The following is a 20,111-nucleotide window of genomic DNA, read 5'->3' as shown; positions in this document are numbered from 1 at the left end:
TGGAGGGAAGGCTGAGAGTTCAGCCATTCCCTGGGATCTGCCCCGAGCAGGGAGGTGGCCCCAGCACTGCCCCATCCTGGATTTCCAGCAGCTCCTGACACAAAAGCCTCTCCAAGGCACTGGGACACTCAGCAAGTGCTCACAGCTCTCTGTGCCCTGCCATTGTGTGAAAGGAAAACTTTCTTCCAAGGCACTTTTAGGGCTGGGCCAGTGTCCTCTGCCCAGGCTTGGAAAATCTCTCTGACCCACTGCACTCCTTCAAACTGCAAACTTCAAACTGCTTCAAGCTGCAAATTTCCACTGGCCCTGCTTGCTCCAGCCCCCAGCCATCCCTCACAAGGTGAGCCAACACCTGCATGCTGATGCCAAAGTGAAGTTCTGCACTGGAGGAATCTATTCTGTTTCTGTTTCTTCTCTTTATGAAGCACAACCCACTGCCTGGGCCATGCTGCAGCCCCAGCATAGGCATGGACCAAGGGGGAAATTTCTCTTTTCTGAAGGGCTACTCACAAGGCCCACTGTCCCTGCGTTCTGATTTTGGGTAGATGAAACAGACAAAGCATTCTATTTATTTATTCTATTTATATTTATTCTTTAATTTATTCAAGCATTATATTTATTTGTATGTCATAGGCTTGTTATGCATCAAAGCTTTGGACAGGCAGGTTGAGCCTCATACCCGAGTTCTGTTCCAGCTGGAGAACATGGTTACCACCACTAAAACATGCAAAAAGGCATTTCCTTGCAAGAGAAATGTCAATATTCCGTTGCAATGAGTTCTTCACAGATTTTAAGGCCCAAAATGCTTGGAATGCCGGCACTGGCACAGCCATCAGGATCTGTTGGTGCTAAAAAATCCCAAGAAAATGAAGATAGTATCAGTACCAGTCTTTATATCAGTATATATCTCAGTATCAGCATCTCCTTACCAGATGAGATCCCTGCATCCAGCTAGGAAAAGTCTTAAATAGACAAATCTCAATCCCCAGTTACGGCCCTGTTCAAGGCTTCTGTTTGTCTCAAAACTGTGCAGAACATTTGTGGTGCAACTCAAGGGGAAGAAATGTCTGCACAGCTCCAGGGTACCACGAGGATTTGGGGTCAAAGGGGAGGAAGGTGCCCTGGTGCAGAGCCTCCTGAGACTTACGTTCAGTGGCCACCAGCTCGTAGAGAGGCAGCCCCGTGCAGAGATTTTCAATGTGCTTCCCATAGAGAATCCAGTCTCTAAAATGCCCCAGCCTGGAAGTGCCAGGTTGGAACTGGGCCCACACGTTATTCGGAGAGTATACATCCCTCATGGTCTGAGAACAAAAATTAAACACCATTAGAAGTGTAGCTTTAGCTTTACTCTACTGGGACAGCCTTTGAGAAGGCTCCCAAACCCAAAATCACCTTCCTTTGCCTCACAAAAGAACATTAGATAAAGAAGCTTCATGCTTTTAAATTAAAAAAAAAAAAAAATCTATTCAGTAACAAAATTCGCTAGGTATTAATTATGCCAACACAGCAAGCCTGAGCTGTATTGCTGCCATAATAAGTTATATTATTGGCAGCAATTTTTGATGTAAATGTGCTACTGGGCTGACACAAAATGGGCCAGAACTCCAGTTCACCCCCAGGCATCACTTCCAGTCTCCTTCTGAAACCTCAGCCTGAATAAGGAAGTAAAAATCTGGTCAAAGTAAGTCTCTACTTTCTGTTCTGAAAAAAAAAAAAAAAAATGTCAAGCAATGTCAAGGTCAAAATTTCAGCAGGACAAAGAAAAAAGGGAAAGTTTTCCAGAACTTAGATTGTGATCACCTCAAAATGGCCAAAGGACATCAGTTCCAAGGACAGGGGATTGTACAGCTCGAGACACCTCGACCACCCCCTATGAAACTGCAGGGGGCCACGATGGCTCGTTATCTTAAAAGAATGTTTGCATGATATTCCCTTCAAGCTGTGTCTTGTCAGAACAGCTCCATCATTGCTAAGACAGCACAAGTCATTCCTGAGCTGCTTTAGGGGCAGAGTGGAGGGTCCCCCTCACACCACACTGCTCCCACCCCTTCCTTGCCAGCAGCGAGGGTTCCCCACAAAGTCACCTGTCTCTCAAAAGCCAGACGTCCAATCTCTTCCATATCTGGGATTATATCCTTCTTTATTTTCATGATAAAGCAGGCATTCCGTGAAAACAGCTTGGTGGCAATATAGCCCTGTGATGCAAAGAATTGAGGTTAAGTCATTAGAAACACTGATATTAGTTGGTGATCTTTGCTCTTTGGGGCAATCTGGAAGGAAGAGCAAGTGGCTGCAGAGGCTGCTGTTGTGGAATGAGTGCATTTTCTTCCTCTCCTTTGGGGAATGGAGCCAGCCTGTCCAGGTGTCCATCCCTGGGACTGGAAACATCATTTCTGACAGATTTCTGCTGCCCATGAATGCTGGCAGCCCATCCTCACCTCCAGCCCCACTGAGGTCAGGGACCTTCTTCACTTCTAAGAACTGCCACCACAAGTTTCATTGCAAGTCTTTTAAACTGCCCCACTGTATGGGTGAAGAAAGGAGGAAGAAAGGTGCTGGGAATCTTCAAAGAAACAGTGTTCAGGGACAGGATGTGGTGAGAATACACTAAAATAATTTCTGATTTAAAAAACTTCCTCAGGGGTCAAATGGAGGCGGATCCTTGGATTTACTCACGTGTGTGTAGTCAAAAATGGTGTCAGAGGAGTAGACGCCAGAGCGGACGTGCACGTCGACGATGTGCTCCTCGCTGTGGATGGTCATGGTCCCAGTGACATAGTTGCTGATGGGATCTCGCAGGGTAAAGGTCTTTGGTAAAAAGCACAAAATCATTGTTCATCACCTGGCTTCCATCTTTAGCAGGGGCAACAACCCCTGATGCTTTCTGCTCTGGGTAAATTCCAAATCCCTTAAGAGCCCCGGTTCTTGGGATTTGGTATTTACTGCACCCTGGAGCAGTCTGAGGAGGCTCCTGAGCTGGAGGTCAGTTATAAAACAGGCTCTCCTGCAGGCTGGGGAAAACCTGCATGGGACATCCCAGTCAGTCTGGGCAGCAGGGACTGCTCCAGGCTCCAAATGTTTGATTGAGCTAAGGGGACCTCTGTCCCCCTGGCTTGTTACTTTGCACCTGTACAGAACCTCTGGAAAAAGCTCTTTTTCTCTACACTTGACAATAAGCAACTTGTTGGTTTTGGTTTCATCTGTGGTTTTCTTCCTACTCTGTGGTGCGGAGGGACCCAACCCATTTTAAACACTCATGTGCAGGACAAGGCTCATCACTCTACTCACGTTCAAAGCAGAAGTCTGAGCCCAAAAGACTCCCAGGCAAATGAGGACTGCAGCCTGGAAAAGGAATCAGAATTCTCACTCGTCAGAAACACCAGGCAGTGCCATAAAAATCCCAGTCAGTGAACTGAGGGAAGGACCTGGAGCATCAGTTTGAAAAATCGTCCACTTAGCATGTATGTTAGTGAAAATAACTACAGTTCCTCATTGAAAAGTTTTTGCTATCAGGGTCTCCTTTGCCTGTAACTGAAAAAGCAGAATAACTTAACCATGGCATTTCTGCAGTTTTCAGAAGTCCCTCCTTGATGCCATGTTACCTCTCGATTTGCCTCTACAACCGCAGTCATTAAATCATAACCAAACTCCCTTCTGAACTGCAACCAATTCTGCATTCTTTGCTCAAATGAGGCTTCCACTGACTTTGCTGACCCAAGAAATGCAAGTTCTCCTCTTTCCACCCAAAGAAACAACACAGATCATATTATTGTACCACTGTATTGTACCACTTACTTGAGCATCTTCTTCTCTATCCTTTTGTTTTTAAAAGTGAGAACTTACAGTATTAAAAATTCAACAGAAATGGAGATACTCACAAATCTCTTCATTTTTCTTTCAGATGAGAACAAGAGGCTGCAGAAGGTAAGAAGGCAAGGAAGTCCCAGAGACCTTCAACTTTTATATCTTGCAGGAGGTGTGGGAAACACTTGACAGAACTTTCCTTCATGACTCGAACAAGTCCATATCTACATGTCGTAAGCCTCCTATCTGAATTTTGGGTTGGCACAGATAACCTGACCCAGATATATTTAAAGCACTCAGTAAGTCTCAGTAAATCAATCACTCTGCAAATGGCCATTATTCACTGGTTTAAACTTTAGTATTGCTGGTTCTATTTTTTAAAGTATTTAACAGGATATTGTCCAGAATGAAATGACACTGGGAACAACACTGCTATTTATTCACACAAACTGCATTTTGTGTTCTGAAACACAATCCCTAACAGCCTGATTGATAGTCTGCAGAGAAATGCTGGGAAAAAACACGTGTGCCATGGTGGCCTCCTTGTCAGCCAACAAACACCAATTCTTCAGCCATTTCTGTCACTGAAAATCTTGGAGGGAGCCCTGGGCCACCTGTCAGTGAGTGGCATCCCTGTCCATGGCAGGGGGCTGGAGCTGGATGATCTTTAAGGCCCCTTCCAACCCAAACCACTGTGGGACTCTGTGGATCCATTCCATTCTCGACAAGAAGTGCTGCTCATTTCTGATGGGTTGCCACCACGGGCAGAGCTCATGAACTGCAATGAGTGACAGAGCTGGGAACGAGTGCTGTGCCTCACGGGCCAGCCTGGGGCACTTCTGGCCTGCTCAGCAACCAGGGAGGAACACGAAAACCCAGATGGTCACAAACAAAAGGAGCAGGATGGGGATTCCCCCTTTGAATCCCCACTGATTGCTGCATTCTGGGAGGATGCCAACGACCAGGAGAACGTTCCTTGGTGTTCCCAGGTGACTGCCACCTTGCCTGGACTTCTCCTCATCCGCTATCCCACACCAGCCAGTGCTGGCACCTGCATGAATCACACTCCGCTTCCTGCTAGAAGGTCATAATCAAGGCTGGTTCCCTCCCAATAAAACAAGAACTCACACTAACAGCAAACACATTTCTGTAATTTCTCTTATCAGGAAAAAGAAGAAGGAGATTGTACAGAAATATATCTCAGCAAAAAGGTCTCAATGGAAAAAGAAAAAAAGGAAATTGCACACATTTGCTTTATGCCACCTAAGTCCACATGAGAAAAGGTTATCTCAAGAGTAACGATGCTGTGCTGCTAAGCAATATATCAGAAAACACATAAACAGATATCAAATTCTGCTAAGCCCAGTTAAATTAATTAGGCTGCACTCCTCTTGAAAGCTGGCTCTGTCCCTTTTTCTCAACAGAATCTTTATTTTTAAGATTACAGGTATGTCAGAAATACTCAGAGTAGATTTCGACAGTCAAGTATTTCAAGCAGGACTCTAACAGGGTTCAGGCACCACAAGTTAAAGAAAGGGCTTAATTTAACTTTTCCTCAGCGATTATGCCTTCATCTACTCATTTTCTTTGAAGAACACTTGAGAAGCAGCAGCTCCTGCTTTCCTCAGCATCCATGTGCAGAGGCACAGGTAAGGGCAGAGCAGCAGGGGAGATCAGCAGTTGTTTACTGAAGGAAAACAACAGCAATAGCCAGATCTCATCATCTGCACCTTGCATTGCACTGACTGAACTCTGCTGATCCCATCAGACAAGGACAAAAACTAAAGGTTAATTTCTAAAAAGCGTTTGCCTAATTAATGTGATTGTGACACAGCCTGAGCTGGCTGTCTCAGGCAAAGCCTTTGATATCATTCCAATAGGCAAGCCTTGCTTTTTGGAGACTTTTTGCTCACAGTTCATCACACATTTTCCAGGAACACCCCTGAAATCAGCAGGCATGTGCTTGAACCCAAGCACCACAGTGCTAGAGGCACCTCCAATAGGAAGCAGCTGCAGGAAGAAGCTGCCTAAGAAGGCTTTAAACCCTTCTAATTTCACCTTGGCCAGTCCTCAGGCAGAATGAGGCTCAATTTATGAGTCAGAATCCCTCGGTGAACCTTGCTACCACAAATTTATGGTCCCTTTCTTAAACAGCCCTTAGTCCATAATCAGGTGCTACTCTCCTGAAGAGGCTCTGTGAAGATTCAGGACCATGACTGACAAGCAGAAAGTTAAAATTGTTAACATAGCACGAATACCACCCCCTTGGTTTGAGTGGTGCTTTTGGTCAGAGGCACAACTTCTGGCTGAGTCCTTTGCCACATTGGCACAAAGCATCACTACAAGTTTCCTGGGAATCTGTGCTCTGCTTCTGCTTATAATTTCTTTTTTCATTTAAAAGTGACTGTTCAATACACTGAGCTTACCACGACCACTTTCCTCTCACCTCCCTGTATGCCATGAATTCAATCAGGCAGGTATCAAAGCCTCCTCTTATCAGAGCATTTCCCCAGGAAACTCGTCATGCTTCTGTGAACACAGGGCACCTGCCAATAAGGCAAACCCATTTTCAGATTTAACTTTGGGATATTATGTATAAAAAGCAAGAGTACACATCAATTAGCAGCAGAGCTGGCCAGGCCTGCCATCCAAATGAAGTTCCCTGTAAGTATACCTATTGCTTTCTCATAAAACTCTTAAGGCTGGGCAGCTTTTAAGTGGTTTTGAGCTTTTCTTGGCACTGAGAGAACTCTTAGTGATTTCTGACAAAGTGAAAATGCCAAAAGGGTGGGGACTACAGGGGAGAAATCTCCCTTTTGGCAGGGATGGAACTCTACGTGTTCAAATATGAAAGTGCTGTGTTCCAGGGGTGACACACACTCGTGACACGTCCACAGGACAATATTCTCTCCTTCACCACTCAGAGGCAAATCAACAGTCTCAGCAAGTCACATAAAGTTAGGGCTCAGCTGTTTGCTGAGAGCATGACACGAGAGACTCCAAGTTCAGGATGGTGACGCTGAGGTATTTACAGCAGCCTGAGACTAGTGCAGAAAAAATTCCCAAGCATTACTTTTAAATATTCTGAGTCAGACTCAGACAATTTTCATCAAAAACCTCCTTTGAAGGAGATAAAATCTAGGACCGATTCAATATTCATAGGATTCTCTTGAAGAGAATAGTTGTTCACAATAGTTATCCCAAAAGAATTTTTCATCCTAACAATAGGAAATCTCTCCAAAAGGTATCAGCAGCAGTGCGGACAAACCCGAGCAACAGCAACAGCAGTGGGCTGTTGAAACTCTGTGGTTTTATAAAGGGGTAACAAATGTTTGATGTCCCAGTTTTCTGAACAGAAGTGTCTGTGCCTCCATTTAGACTATTAGTCCTGTATTTGGAGGATGAGATCACTGTGAAGATGGTCGGGTCCCTTTGCTGCTGTGTTCCAAGCACAGAGCTGGAATGTGCATCCATATTCCAACTCTTCACAACAGGTGCACATGGATATTTCTCAGATCTGCTCCATGTCTGAAATCAAAAGCTTGCGGTGAAAAGCTCAGTCTTGCAAAGAAAATATTTCAGAGCACATTTTTTCCAATAAGTTACTGAACTGGGGCTGGGCAAGTTTTAGAACCCACTGTGTTTGAATGACCTTCTTGCCTGGGCAAGGTGTACTGCTGGGGCTAAGAGCTATTTCTATGCATGTGTTCTGTGAACTCATCAATAAATAATTCTGCATATTTCAATCCTCTTCAGCTGGACCCGACTGCAGAAAGTGCTGAGTCTGTACACAAAGTAAACAGGAAGTCAAAATTATTTTAAGACAGAAAATAATTTGATGCAAGATAAGCAGCATGATCTCCAGGTGTTTTGAATTCCAAATGTTCATTTCAGATTGTGATTGCTTCTCTCTTTGGAGTTTTCCTGGCTCCTGCTCTTGCCAATTATGTAAGTATAGAGCTACACACAGCTACTCACTACTACCACAGGAACCACTGGCTTTAGCTCTTACCTCTGAGAAAAATGTTGCTGGAAGTGAAGCTGCTTTTTAAAGTCTGATATTTAGAAGAAAATGGCATTTAAATTTTTCTATAATAACTAAGGTATTATTTCCATGCTTGATGTATCAAGGGGAAAGGCAGTTACCATACATGGAATCAGGGAAGTCTTGTCCTGAGATGAGCATAAACACTGAAAATAATGGTGTGGAGAGAAACAAATATTAACATGATTGATCTAACACAAAATACAGTAGAATACTGTAAGTAATCTGGTGCCAGCAAGATCCTGCTGGGGAAAGGACAGTGAGGAATTATTTTGATTACTTAGAAAGTAAAAGATTCCTGTCTTCATTCTGAGCCAAGAAATTTTCTCCCCTTTCATCGGATCTCCAAGAGCAGTAATTTCTAAAAACATGGTTACTGCAGCCAGTGATTTATTAAGTGAAACACTGCTGGGAATCTGGGAAGCTAAATCCTTACCTCTTTTCCAAAAATCAGAACATGGAGAACAACTTTAATGGGCAACCCAGTGAAAACTCAACCCACTCTGAGATCAGGGCCAGCACCACTCCAAAGGTTGGGTCTGAGGCCTGGAAAACCATCTGGGACTTCAAGGCTGTAAGTAGCTTCCAGCATGGCACAAGAAAAATGGCAAAAGAGACAAATGTTTTCTAAAAACCACCAAAGCTTCAACAAAATTTCATTGTATTTTATAGGACATGCTTGAAAATGTGCTCCTTCAGCCCTGGGACTGTTTCTGCTACCCACTGTGCTGTGTTAGTTTTCCAGCAGCAAATTCCTTCACCTGCCCTAAGCAGGAGAACACATCCTACACGTGGCATTGCTGGAGGAGGCAATTTACCATTTACCAAAGCCTCTCGTCAGCCTCCATGACACATTTGCCTAAACAATATAATTGAAAGGACCAATATTTGCACTATTTGCATTTTTAACCAGTGCCTCTCTCCAGCTACGCACTTCTCTTTCCCTGTATATTGTTTGCAACATAAAGGGGGTTTTGTTTCATTTTAATAGGGCTACGTTGCAACCAAGGTGTTTTCAAAGAACACCTGCATCATTGCTTCAACTAGCAAGAGGTTTTGGCTTGGCAAACCCTTTCCTACACCACCTCCAGGAGACAAGGTAGGATGGTGGTTGACAGTGGGGCAAAAGATTGTCAGTGAAAAGCAATTGTTCCTACACACACAGGGGAAAAGTCTCCAAGAACTGAAGAGAACTTTCTCAGCAGGGCTGAGTCGCTCTAAAAGTTCCTTCAAAAGTTGCATTGCCCAGGAACAACCCCAACTACTGTTCAGCCTGGCCTTGGATACTTCCAGGGATGAGCAGCCACAGCTTCTCTGGGCAATTTGTGTCAGCACCTCCCCACCCTCATGGGGAAGAATTTTTTCCCATCTAACCCTGCCCTCTGGCAGTGGGAGTGATTTCTCCTTTTCACTCCAGACCCCTGTAAACAGTCCTGCCCAATCTTTCCTGTCGGCTCCTTCAGGTACTGGAGGGCCACCATGAAGTCACCTGAAACTTCTCTCCTCCAGGATGAACAATCCAAATTATCTCAACCTTTCCTCATAGCAGAGCTGCTCCATCCCTCTGGTCATGCTGGTGCCTCCTCTGGACTCTCTCCAGCTGCTCCAGGTCCTTCCCGTGCTGGTCCCCAGGGTGGGGACAGCTCTGCAGATGGGTCTCACCCGAGCAGAGGGGCAGAATCCCCCTGGAGCTGCTGCCCATGCTGGGGGGTTCCTGGGCTGTTGGTGCACGTTGGTGGGTCACATCCAGCCTGTCACCCACCAGGCCCCAGCTCCTTCTTGCCAGGGCTGCCCTCGATACGTGCACGGCCAGTTCTGATCTCGTCCTGGTTTTCCCAAACGCTGTTTTCTGGCTTTGTTCCTTTGATGCTCAGGTACTTGGGCCTTACCAGATGCCACGCAGAGAGAATCGCTTCATTATCTCCAGGAACAGACTCCAAAGCTTGAGCCCGTATGGAAAACGCATCCAAGCCCTGTGCACAGGAATTCCCTCCTACCTCGCTTACCCAGCTCCTGGTGAGTCTGCTACTGACAGCCCTGGTGCTCCAGAATTAGCACAGGTTAACAGGATTGCAAAATCCTGTCACTTACTGAGATCCTGTGCTTTTCTGTGAGTTTTTATACATCCATTTATACATATCTAAGGAAACCCAGCAGGTCTGTCACTCTCCTGTGTACAACGACCTGGAGCCCAGCCATTCTCAGGAACGTTCTGGGCTCTAGCTCTTGACATAAATCTGGAATTTTTAGGCAACTACTTGGAAGCATTTCAGCTACATTTTTATTTTCATATTTTCTCAGTCCAAATCTAATAGGTTTTTTCTTCTTCTTTCAGGATCAAACTTCTTAAGAGGATCAAACATCTCATCAGGATGAAACTTCTTAGAGTGAGATATTTAATGACTGAAATTTAAGACTAATGAACTGCCTGTTTATTACTGTGGTTGCTCCTGACAAAGTTTGCAGAAGAAAATTCATAGAACTTTGCACCCATTAGTATGATTTTTCTCCTTGATTATCTTCTCTTGATCATATTTTCAATCATTTATCTTTCTTCTGCTCTGTATGGAAGCTGCTGAGTCTCAGTAAAATTAATCATCAACCTACACTAGTCTGTGCTGTGTTTTTACAAAGCCTTTGAAAAAGCAGAAGCAATTCCAAACACAAGTTGCAAAACTAATGTTCTTGCAAAATCCTAATTTTGGCACTTAAACCTCTTACAGTACAATTTCTCAGGGAGAGTTCACATACTGCCTTGAGTAATTATTCATCAATACTAGAAGAAGATGGTGCTGTACCTACTACATTACCCATATTTAAGATGAGATCAGTTTAGGGTACCACACAGGGAACCACACAGGGAATCACACAGGGAATCACACAGGGAACCGGACAGGGAATCACACAGGGAACCACACAGGGAATCACACAGGGAACTGGACAGGGAATCACGGAATCACACAGGGAATCACACAGGGAACCACACAGGGAACCGGACAGGGAATCACGGAATCACACACAGAATCACACACGGAATTACACACAGGGAATCACACAGGAACCACACAGGGAATCACACAGGGAATCACACAGGGAACCACACAGGGAATCACACAGGCAATCACACACAGAATCACACAGGGAATCACACAGGGAATCACACAGGGAATCACACATGGAATCACACACAGAATCACACACGGAATTACACACAGGGAATCACACAGGAACCACACAGGGAACCACACAGGGAACCACACAGGGAATCACACAGGGAATCACACACAGAATCACACACGGAATCACACACGGAATCACACACAACCACAGAATCACAGGCTTGGAGGAGACCTTCAAGATCGCCAAGTCCAAACCAGCCCCAGCACCGTAGCTAGACCATGGCTCCCAGTGCCACATCCAGTCTGCTTTTAAACACATCCAGGCGCGGCGCCTCCACCACCTCCCCGGGCAGACCACTCCAGTACTTTATCTCCCTTTCAGTAAAAACCGTTTTCCTAATATCCAACCTATATTTCTCCTGGTTCTCCAGGCAGAGAATAGCAGGGCACAGCTGCTCCTGGCAGCTGCAATACCTGCAATACCTTGCCTGCTGCAATACCGTCCCCAGGAGACTAAAACACTGTCAGCAAAATCCAGCTGCCCACAAAACTGCTTTAACTTCATGAACTTAAGAGGGAAAATCTGTCAACAACTGTAAATTAATAAAACTCGAAACGTGCAAATGTCTCAGGGCTGCTTTGACAAGTCCACAGAGGCACAGATGCCTCAGACCTCACCGCTGCATTTTAGTGGGTGCTATGGTGACCTGATAACATACAGTATATTTTGGAAGGTAAAAAGGCTTTCACATATTTTGTCTAATGCAAAGCTTTTTATGTTCTTGTTTAAGCTCTAGGATATCTCCGGTCTTAGGTTTGATGTGAATTTTCAAAAGTAAATAGTACATGTTAGAAAAATACTAGAAACATATTTAATTTTTCACTACAAATGAATTCCAATTTGATAACTATCAGACTCCAGGAGGTCAAAAGGTTCAGAAGTACAATCCCCATGTTTATCAAGTAGTTACACCAGGAAATAATTTTCACGGACAAATGACAGGGAAACAAATGACAAAATAATATTATTGTAACACTCAGCATTTCTACAGTGATTTCTGAAAACCTATAAAAGGTGGAGGGTTCACGCTGCTCTTTCTACCTGCAGGAGCATCAGCTCTGCAGTCAGGATGCATCTCCCTGTAAGTATGCATGCTTTTCTTCCTTACAAACTGAAACTTTGATTCAAACCCGTTCCTTTCTCTCTCAGAAGGGCTTCTGCCTCTCTGGGGCCATTGTGCTCCTGCAGAAGGAGCAGCTGAGCCCCTGCTCCCCAGAGGAGCTGAGGAGGTAAGGATTTCTTCACGGCTTGGCTGTACCTGATTCAGAAAACAGGAAGCCTAATCCATGCCCATTCTTGTCAACGCTTTTGCACCACTGGAGCACTGCACTAGTGCATCAAGCCCTTCCCTGTAATGCCAGAGCAGGAGAAATGGCAAAGCTTTCTCCTCACTCCTGTAAAATACCTGTGTGTGCCTGCACAGGTCTGAGAAGCAGCTCTTGAGAGAGCAAGTGTGAAATGTGTCTGCTTTGAGCACCCTGGGCTAAAGCAAGGGTGCCTCCCTTTGGGGGCACTGGTGCAATCCCAGGTTGAAAGCAAAAAAAGGATCCAAAGAGGAGCCTTGAACATCAGAACAGGAAAAGGGGAGGAGGATTGTCATGGCCAGATTTGTCAGCCAGAACTGCAGTTACATTTTGTATTTGATTTTCATTTCAGATTTTGACTGCAGTCCTTCTTGGACTTGTCCTGAATCCAGCCCTTGCTGATTATGTGAGTACAATGACCAATTTCCATGTGCATGGCTACTCTGCCTCTATTCCCTGCTTCATGAAATCTCCTTGATTCTTTCTCCAACACTTTGAAGGAAAAGAATGGAAATCTTCTCAAAGAGATGAAATTCTAAAAGAACGAAATTACAGGTGTCAGATGCAGCAATGATACATGGAATCCTTGAAAAGAATTTTTATGGCTACTGCCCAATGCCAATGCCTTGATTCTGGGTCTGTTTGAAAATTCTGAGGCCACTTCTGACTCTTAGAGGGGGGAACAGAATTTCTGTTGTAGCAAGGGTTTTTTAAAAGCAATGGGGACAACACTGACTAATGTTACAATCTAAAAGTGCTCCATTTGGTTTTCCAGTCTCAGCAGACAAATGGAAACCAGCAAATCATCTTTGGTGGAGACTCCCAAATCACTATCACTGGTATCTCACAAGGCGTGAAGATCAATAGTCAAACAAGGGTGGCAATCATCGAGCAAAAGAGCCAAAATTTATCATGGAAAACCATCTGGAACTACAACAGGGTGAGTGGATGGGAGTGGGGTGGTTAAAAAGGTGACCCAGGGATGGGGCTTGTTTCTGTATTCTGATCATCTGAAGTAAACTGTGTAGGGTAGAAACAAATACTGATTTGTAACTGCTTCCATCCTGACTTTGAATCAACCTCAAAAGTTGGAAAAACTGAATTGTGAATGCTAAATACTTTTATTTTACAGGGTGTCATTGCAACCAAAGTCTTGCAACAGAACACCTGCTACATTTCCATCATGAACAGAACTGAGATACCCAGCTTTAACAACCTGGCCCGACTGGCTGCAGAGAGCAGGGTAAGAAACCAAAGGAGTAGCACGTTCCTGACCCTGGAGTTTATTAGATTGTTTCTTCTCCTGCTTCTTCTTTCTGGAGAGGATCAGGTTGTGTCTAGTGGCAGGATTTAGTTTCACTCAACAGTAATGTAGATTAGAAATCTGTTGTAGGGATATTTTGCCAGAAGAAAGGGTCTCGATTACTCCCACAACCAGCTCCGCTTTCTCTGAGGGTGCTGAGCTCTGTAGGTTGCTGGGCAAATATTCTCCCTTTGCTGTTGCCTTCAAGGCTTCCTAGTGGTCCCACAAACCACAAGGGATTAAAAGGTTTCCCTAAAGGCAGTTTGGACTCCAACATGCAGCCCCGAGTCTTCGTCCCAGAACTAGGAATATCTCAAGCAGGAATCAGCTCCTGGCACTGATGTGGCTGAATTTTGGTTTTTAATGTTTAGAACCATATTGGTCTTGGAATACCTACCAAGGAGATCACCTTTGTCACCAATGGATTGGTCAACAACCTCAACTCCTATGGAATAGAAATTGCAGCTATGTGCAGTGGACTCACCACCTACATGGCTTATGAAGTTGATGGTGAGTGAATTCATGGAAATTCTGAATTGGCCTTTTTCTTCCCCGGGCGTTACTAAGGCACAGTTGCTGCTCTTCCACCTCAAAACCCACAGAAACCAAGAGCTCAGCAGTTGTGGTTTGGCATGACTGCAGATCAGGAATGGAACAAGGTGGGGTCTCAGCCCACATAAATAACCCAAACTGAACCCTTACAGCACATTTCCGGGAAACTTAATGAGTGTTTTATCCCACACCTAAGCTCCCCTGTAATACTCAGCCAAGAAGAGGAGTTGTCCATAGAACTGCTGTCCTTCAGGTCAGAGCTTGATAATCAGTTGACTCAGTCAGCCTCCAAAGCCTTGTGCTTCACAACACAGAGCCAAGTTTCTCTGATCACTGGAGATTTGTCCCTGGGGAAATGATCCCATTCCCCGGGGCTAAAATGACCTAAACTTGGTAGGATTCTTCCAGAGAGTCACAGCTCATGTGACTGGCAGCAAGCTCACCATGCAATGCCCAGCCTTTGGGACTCTCAGGACAAAGTGCAATAGAGCCCCAACTTCTTCACAGGAAATCCCAAAGAGTGTTCAAGAGCAGGTCTTTGTGAGCATTCCTGGCGGAGCCACAGAGCCGGTGCTCTTTGGGGACTCCAAGAGAATCTGTCCCTTGCACAGCTCAAACATTCCACAGCAGCTCTCCTTTAGGACCAGGTTGGCTCTGAGCAACACCACCACCCTCCTGTAGAAAGGCAGCCAAGGTCTTCTGCATCAGCTCATGGGGTTTTGTTTCTTCCTTTCTTGCTTTTCAAGGGCTCCAAGTGAATCTGGGATCCTGCATTACCCTCAATGTCTTGAGAGCTGTGGATCTGAGGTACTGCAACAGTAATGGCAATTGGAATGGCAATTGGAATGGCAATGGCAATTGGAATGGCAATGGCAACTGGAACAACAATTGGAATGGCAATTGGAATATCACTGGCAATTGGAATGGTAATGGACAGGTGAGAAAAATCTAGCTGTTTCTTTTCATTAAGAAAATGGGGGGAACCTGAGCAGGTGTTCCAAATCCAACCCTGATGCCCTCTGGCCTGGCATCTCCTCTTTTGAGAGGTTCCTGCCTGCAGGTGCAGATGCTGGAAGAGAGCAATGAGTGAGCAGAGCTTTCCATCCAAGCCTTTGAGCATGGATTTACTGTGGGCAGTGATCTAGCATGCATCAGCCTCCAAAGGCAACAAATGACAGCTGTCAGATGCAGCAATGATTCACGGAATCCATGGAAAGAATTTTTATGGCCTCTGCCCACTGCCCCAGCCTTGATTCTGGGTCCTTTGGAAAAGACTGAGGGCAGTGCAGGTACTCCCTGGACCAGCACTTCTTCCATTGTAGCAGGGATTTTTTGGAAAATTAGAGGACCTCACTGTCTCCCTTCAAAGGCAAAACATCTTCTTTCTCTTGCCTTTTTAGTCTCAGCAGTTTCCTGGTGGCATCTTCAACAACACGCAAGGCAGCATCTTCAACCACACGCAAGTCATCATTGGTGGCCAGTCCCAAATTGTGACCATCAACAGGCAATGGCGTGTGGCAATCATTGAGCAAAGGAGCATCAGCAGGTCCTGGAAAACCGTCTGGAACTACAACACAGTGAGTGGCAGGGAGGGGGCTTGTTCATGTACATCCAAGGAGACTGGCTGCTATTATAGCTGGCCCAGAGACAGTGATAATTTCTTTATTCTGAATGTTTGGAGTCCATGATGTAGGGTAGAAACTCTCAGCATTAGTTGTGGTTTCCATTCCAACTTTGTCGAGTGTAAACAGCTGGAAGATACTGAATTTTGAGTTCTGAATTATTTCATTTCACAGGGCATCATTGCAACCAAAGTCACGCAACAGAACACCTGCTACATTTCCGTCATGAACAGAAATGAGATGCCCCGCTTTGATAACCTGGCCCGCCTGGCACAAGAGAGCAGGGTAAGATTCTGGAGGAGTAGCAGGTTCCTGGCTGTAGAGATCACTGGGACATTTCTTCATGTGCTTTTTCTTGCTGGACATGATCAGGCTGTGACTTGTGGCAGGGTTTCCCATCTCTCAACAGTAATGCAGATTGGGAATTTGTTGCAGGAATGCTGTGCCAAAAGAAGAATGGCGCTGCATTGTTCCCTCAACCAGCTAAACTCTGAGGATATTGAGCTCAGCACCTTGCTGGGCAAAACCTTGCTCTGAGAAGCCTTTAATGGCCTTAATCCTATTGGCGTTCCAAGATCTCAATGTCCTTCACAGACTTGTCGCTAACAATTTGCATCGGTCAGCTCAGAACTTTGCCTTGTAGCTGCTGTTGGCCAGGCTTCCTTTTGATTTGGGGCCTGAGAATGCATCTCCCCATTCCTCAGCTTTTCTCCCAAATTCATGGGATAAGCCACAACAGGAGGCTCCTGGACCTAGCTGAGAGAGCAGAGGGAACTGAGGGCCTCAGAGAAAAGAGCAGGAAAGCAGACAACGACTTGGGCCAGGCCACAAATCATTCCAGGAGGAAATTAGAGTGGCAATTAATGTGAAATGAAACTCACAGAGGGCTTTCAGAAACACATGTTCCAATTGAGAACCCAGTGGTCTCAAAGAGGGGCGGTGAGCAACATTTGCAACTAGTCCGAAAGCAAATGTATCTGCCCGGGCTTGCTGTAACCCTCTTTGGTTCCAGTTTAGAAGGGGCTGGAGGATGAGACTTCTGCCAGCCTTGCAGCCATAGCCCGGGTGCCCCAGAGGGGTGAGAGCAGTGACTGAGCAAATGCCTTGGAAGGAGCTTTGGCTCCACAGAGTGGTCACACTCCTCCTCTTCAGCACTTTCCTTGCACTACCACTTTCGTTCAGGCTCCAAGCACCTTGACTCCCTTAGAACCAGCTGACTTTAAAGCAGTCTTCAAAGATAGCTAGTGGTCCCACAGGCCCCCAGGGGATTAAAAGGTGTCCTACAGTGTATTTGAACCCAAACATCCAGCCATGAGTCATCATTACAGAGCTAGGAACAGCCCAAACAGGAACGAACACCTGGCACTAATCTTGCTGAATGCTGTTTTTGATATTTAGAACCTGATTGGTGTTTTTGGAAGACGTACCAGGAGAATCACCTTTGTCACCAATGGATTGGTCAACAACCTCTACTCCTATGGAGCAGATATCACGGCTATGTGCAGTGGAGTCACCACCTACCTGGCTTCTGAAGTTCACAGTGAGTGCAAGCATGGGAATTCTGAATGCTAATGACCTGGCTTTTTCATTCTTCGGGTGTGACTAAGGCACAGTTGCTACTCTTCAATCTCAAAATCCAAAGAAACCCTCCTGTAGAACTTCAGCCAAGGGCTTAGGTATCAGCTCAAGCAGATTTATCTTTTCTTTTCCAGCTTTCCAAGGACCCCAGGTGAATCTGGGATCCTGCATTACCCTCGATGTCCTGAGAGTTGTAGAGCTGCAGTACTGCAATAACAATGGCAACTGGAATGGCCAATGGAATGGCAACTGGAATGGCAATGGCAATGGCAACTGGAATGGCCAATGGAATGGCATTGGCAATGGCCACTGGAACAACAACTGGAATGGCAATGGCAATGGAAACTGGAATGGCCAATGGAATGGCACCAGCAAAGACAACTGGAACAACAATTGGAATGGCATTGGCAATGACAACTGGAACAACAACTGGAACGGCAATGGCAACTGGAACAACAATTGGAATGGCAATGGCAATTGGAACGGCAACTGGAACAACAATTGGAACAACAACTGGAATGGCAATGGCAACTGGAACAACAACTGGAATGGCAATTTCCCGGTGAGAAAACCTTAGCCCTTAGATTTCGTGAACATCATCAGGGGGAAACCAAGATGGTGCCCAAAGCCAGCCCTGATGCCCTTCTGGCCAGGCATCTCCTCATTTGAGAGGTTACTGCTTGTGGGTGCAGATGCTGAAAGTGAGCAATGAATGAGCAGAGCTTTGCATCCAAGCCTTTGAGCATGGATTTACGGTGGGCAGTGATCTAGCATGCATCAACCTCTAAAGGCAGAAGATGTCATCTGTCAGATGCAGCAATGATTCACTGCATCCATGGAAAGAATTCCTAAGGTCACTGTGCACTGCTACAGCCATGATTCTGGGTCTTTCAGAAAAGAATGAGAGCAGTTTCAGCACTCCCTGGGGGCCAGTACTTCTTCCATTGTGGCAGGGAGTTTTTTCGGAAGCTTTGGGACATCAGTGTCTACCTTCAAAGGGAAAACATCTTCTTTCTCTTGCCTTTTTAGTCTCAGCAGTTTCCCGGTGGCATCTTCAACAACACGCAAGGCAGCATCTTCAACCACACGCAAGTCATCATTGGTGGCCAGTCCCAAATTGTGACCATCAACAGGCAATGGCGTGTGGCTGTCATTGAGCAAAGGAGCTTCAGCGGGTCCTGGAAAACCGTCTGGAACTACAACACGGTGAGTGGCAGCAAGGGGTCTGCTTAAAAATCATCCAAGAAGACTGGATGCTCGTACAGCTGGCACAGAGCCTGTGATTGTGTCTTTATTGTGAACTTTTAGAGTCCACAGTCTGGGGCAGTGAATCTCAGCATTATTTATGTTTTCCATCCCAACTTTATCCCAACATTAATACTTGAAAGAAATTGAATTTGAGAACTAAATACTATTATTTTATAGGGCGTCATTGCAACCAAAGTCACGCAACAGAACACCTGCTACATTTCCATCATGAACAGAAATGAGATGCCCCGCTTTGATAACCTGGCCCACCTGGCACAAGAGAGCAGGGTAAGATTCCGGAGGAGTAGCAGGTTTCTGGCTGTAGAGATCACTGGGACATTTCTTCATGTGCTTTTTCTTGCTCGACATGATCAGGTTGCGTCTTGTGGCAGAGTTTCCTTTCTCTCAAACGTAATGCCAATTAGGAATTTGTTGCAGGAATGTTTTCCAAAAGAAAGATGCTGCATTATTCCCACCCCCGCTTTCTTGGAGGATGTTGAGCTCTGCAGCTTGCTGGGCCAATCCATCCTTTGTGGAGCTCTTTAGTGCTTTCTTTGTGCTTCTATCTCACCTCAAGTTCCATGCACCATGACTCCCTTAGAATGAGCTCTGTCCCTTTGGAGCACCTGCCAAGGCTTGCTAGTGGTCTCACAGGCCCCCCAGGGGATTACAAAGTGTCCCTAGAGGCAGGTGGGACTCAAACACCCAGCCCTGATTCATCATTGCAGAGGAGCAGGCCTAGCAGGAATCGCCTCTCTGCACTAAGCTTGCTGAATGGTGGTTTTTAATGTTTAGAACATGATTGGCGGTTTTGGAAGACATACCAAGAGAATCACCTTTGTCACCAATGGATTGGTCAACAACCTCAACTCCTACGGAATAGAAATTGCGGCTATGTGCAGCGGACTCACCACCTACATGGCTTATGAAGTTCACAGTGAGTGTAAGTGTGGGAATTCTGAGTGCTACAGACCTGGCCTTTTTGTCTCCTGGGGCATGATTAGGGCACAATTGCTGCTCTTCCATCTCAAAACCCAAAGAAACCCTCCTGTAGAACTTCAGCCAAGCTCTTAGGCATCAGCTCAAGCAGATTTATCTTTTCCAGCTTTCCAAGGACCCCAGGTGAATCTGGGATCCTGCATTACCCTGGATGTGCTGAGAGTTGTGGACCTGCAGTACTGCATTGGCAATGGCAGTGTCAATTTTCCGGTGAGAAAACCTTAGCCCTTACATTTCTTGAACCTCATAGGGGTGGGGTGAGGCTCTTCTGAGCTGCTGCCCATAGCCAACCGTGCAGCCCTTCTTGCCTGGCATTTCCTCTTTTGAGAAGTTCCTGCTTGAAGCTTCAGTGCTTTTAAAGGGACCAGTGGGTGAGCAGCGGTTTCCAACCAAGCTCTTGAACGTGGGTTTACTCTGGCCAGTGATCTAGAATGCATCAGCCTCTAACGGCAGCAGGTGGCAGCTGTCAGATGCAG

General features: G+C 45.7%; 3 protein-coding genes across 3 annotated transcripts in view; 2 read left to right on the top strand and 1 right to left on the bottom strand.

Moving 5' to 3' along the window:
- Positions 1-604: 604 nt before the first annotated feature.
- GKN2 (gastrokine 2) lies at positions 605-4,037 on the bottom strand. Its single transcript, XM_085559272.1, has 6 exons — positions 3,879-4,037; positions 3,289-3,342; positions 2,677-2,808; positions 2,085-2,195; positions 1,148-1,301; positions 605-848 (listed from the first exon to the last, which is right to left on the bottom strand). Exons 1-6 carry the CDS (start codon positions 3,888-3,890, stop codon positions 757-759), a joined length of 555 nt encoding a protein of 184 aa, XP_085415398.1. The 5' UTR covers positions 3,891-4,037; the 3' UTR covers positions 605-756.
- Positions 4,038-8,188: 4,151 nt separating this feature from the next.
- Positions 8,189-10,060, top strand: LOC146765613 (gastrokine-1-like). The gene is made up of 3 exons (XM_085559273.1): positions 8,189-8,423; positions 8,841-8,948; positions 9,724-10,060. The coding sequence occupies exons 1-3, from the start codon at positions 8,307-8,309 to the stop codon at positions 9,961-9,963; spliced, it is 465 nt and encodes a 154-aa protein (XP_085415399.1). The 5' UTR covers positions 8,189-8,306; the 3' UTR covers positions 9,964-10,060.
- A 1,531-nt stretch (positions 10,061-11,591) lies between these two features.
- Positions 11,592-20,111, top strand: part of LOC144247731 (uncharacterized) — a 58,674-nt gene continuing 50,154 nt past the window's right edge. The window contains exons 1-15 of the mRNA XM_085559101.1: positions 11,592-11,702; positions 12,179-12,258; positions 12,453-12,480; positions 13,109-13,273; positions 13,466-13,576; positions 14,008-14,146; positions 14,935-15,125; positions 15,589-15,765; positions 15,985-16,095; positions 17,209-17,350; positions 17,523-17,950; positions 18,418-18,594; positions 18,814-18,924; positions 19,432-19,579; positions 19,742-19,845. Of these exons, the coding sequence (XP_085415227.1) occupies positions 11,592-11,702; positions 12,179-12,258; positions 12,453-12,480; positions 13,109-13,273; positions 13,466-13,576; positions 14,008-14,146; positions 14,935-15,125; positions 15,589-15,765; positions 15,985-16,095; positions 17,209-17,350; positions 17,523-17,950; positions 18,418-18,594; positions 18,814-18,924; positions 19,432-19,579; positions 19,742-19,845 (2,223 nt within the window). The remainder of the gene's footprint in view (positions 11,703-12,178; positions 12,259-12,452; positions 12,481-13,108; positions 13,274-13,465; positions 13,577-14,007; positions 14,147-14,934; positions 15,126-15,588; positions 15,766-15,984; positions 16,096-17,208; positions 17,351-17,522; positions 17,951-18,417; positions 18,595-18,813; positions 18,925-19,431; positions 19,580-19,741; positions 19,846-20,111) is intronic.

Source organism: Lonchura striata, chromosome 22 (assembly GCF_050655825.1).
Source record: "Lonchura striata isolate lonStrDom1 chromosome 22, ASM5065582v1, whole genome shotgun sequence".
NCBI classification, from domain to species: domain Eukaryota; kingdom Metazoa; phylum Chordata; class Aves; order Passeriformes; family Estrildidae; genus Lonchura; species Lonchura striata.
This window is presented reverse-complemented; position numbering and strand designations above follow the sequence as displayed.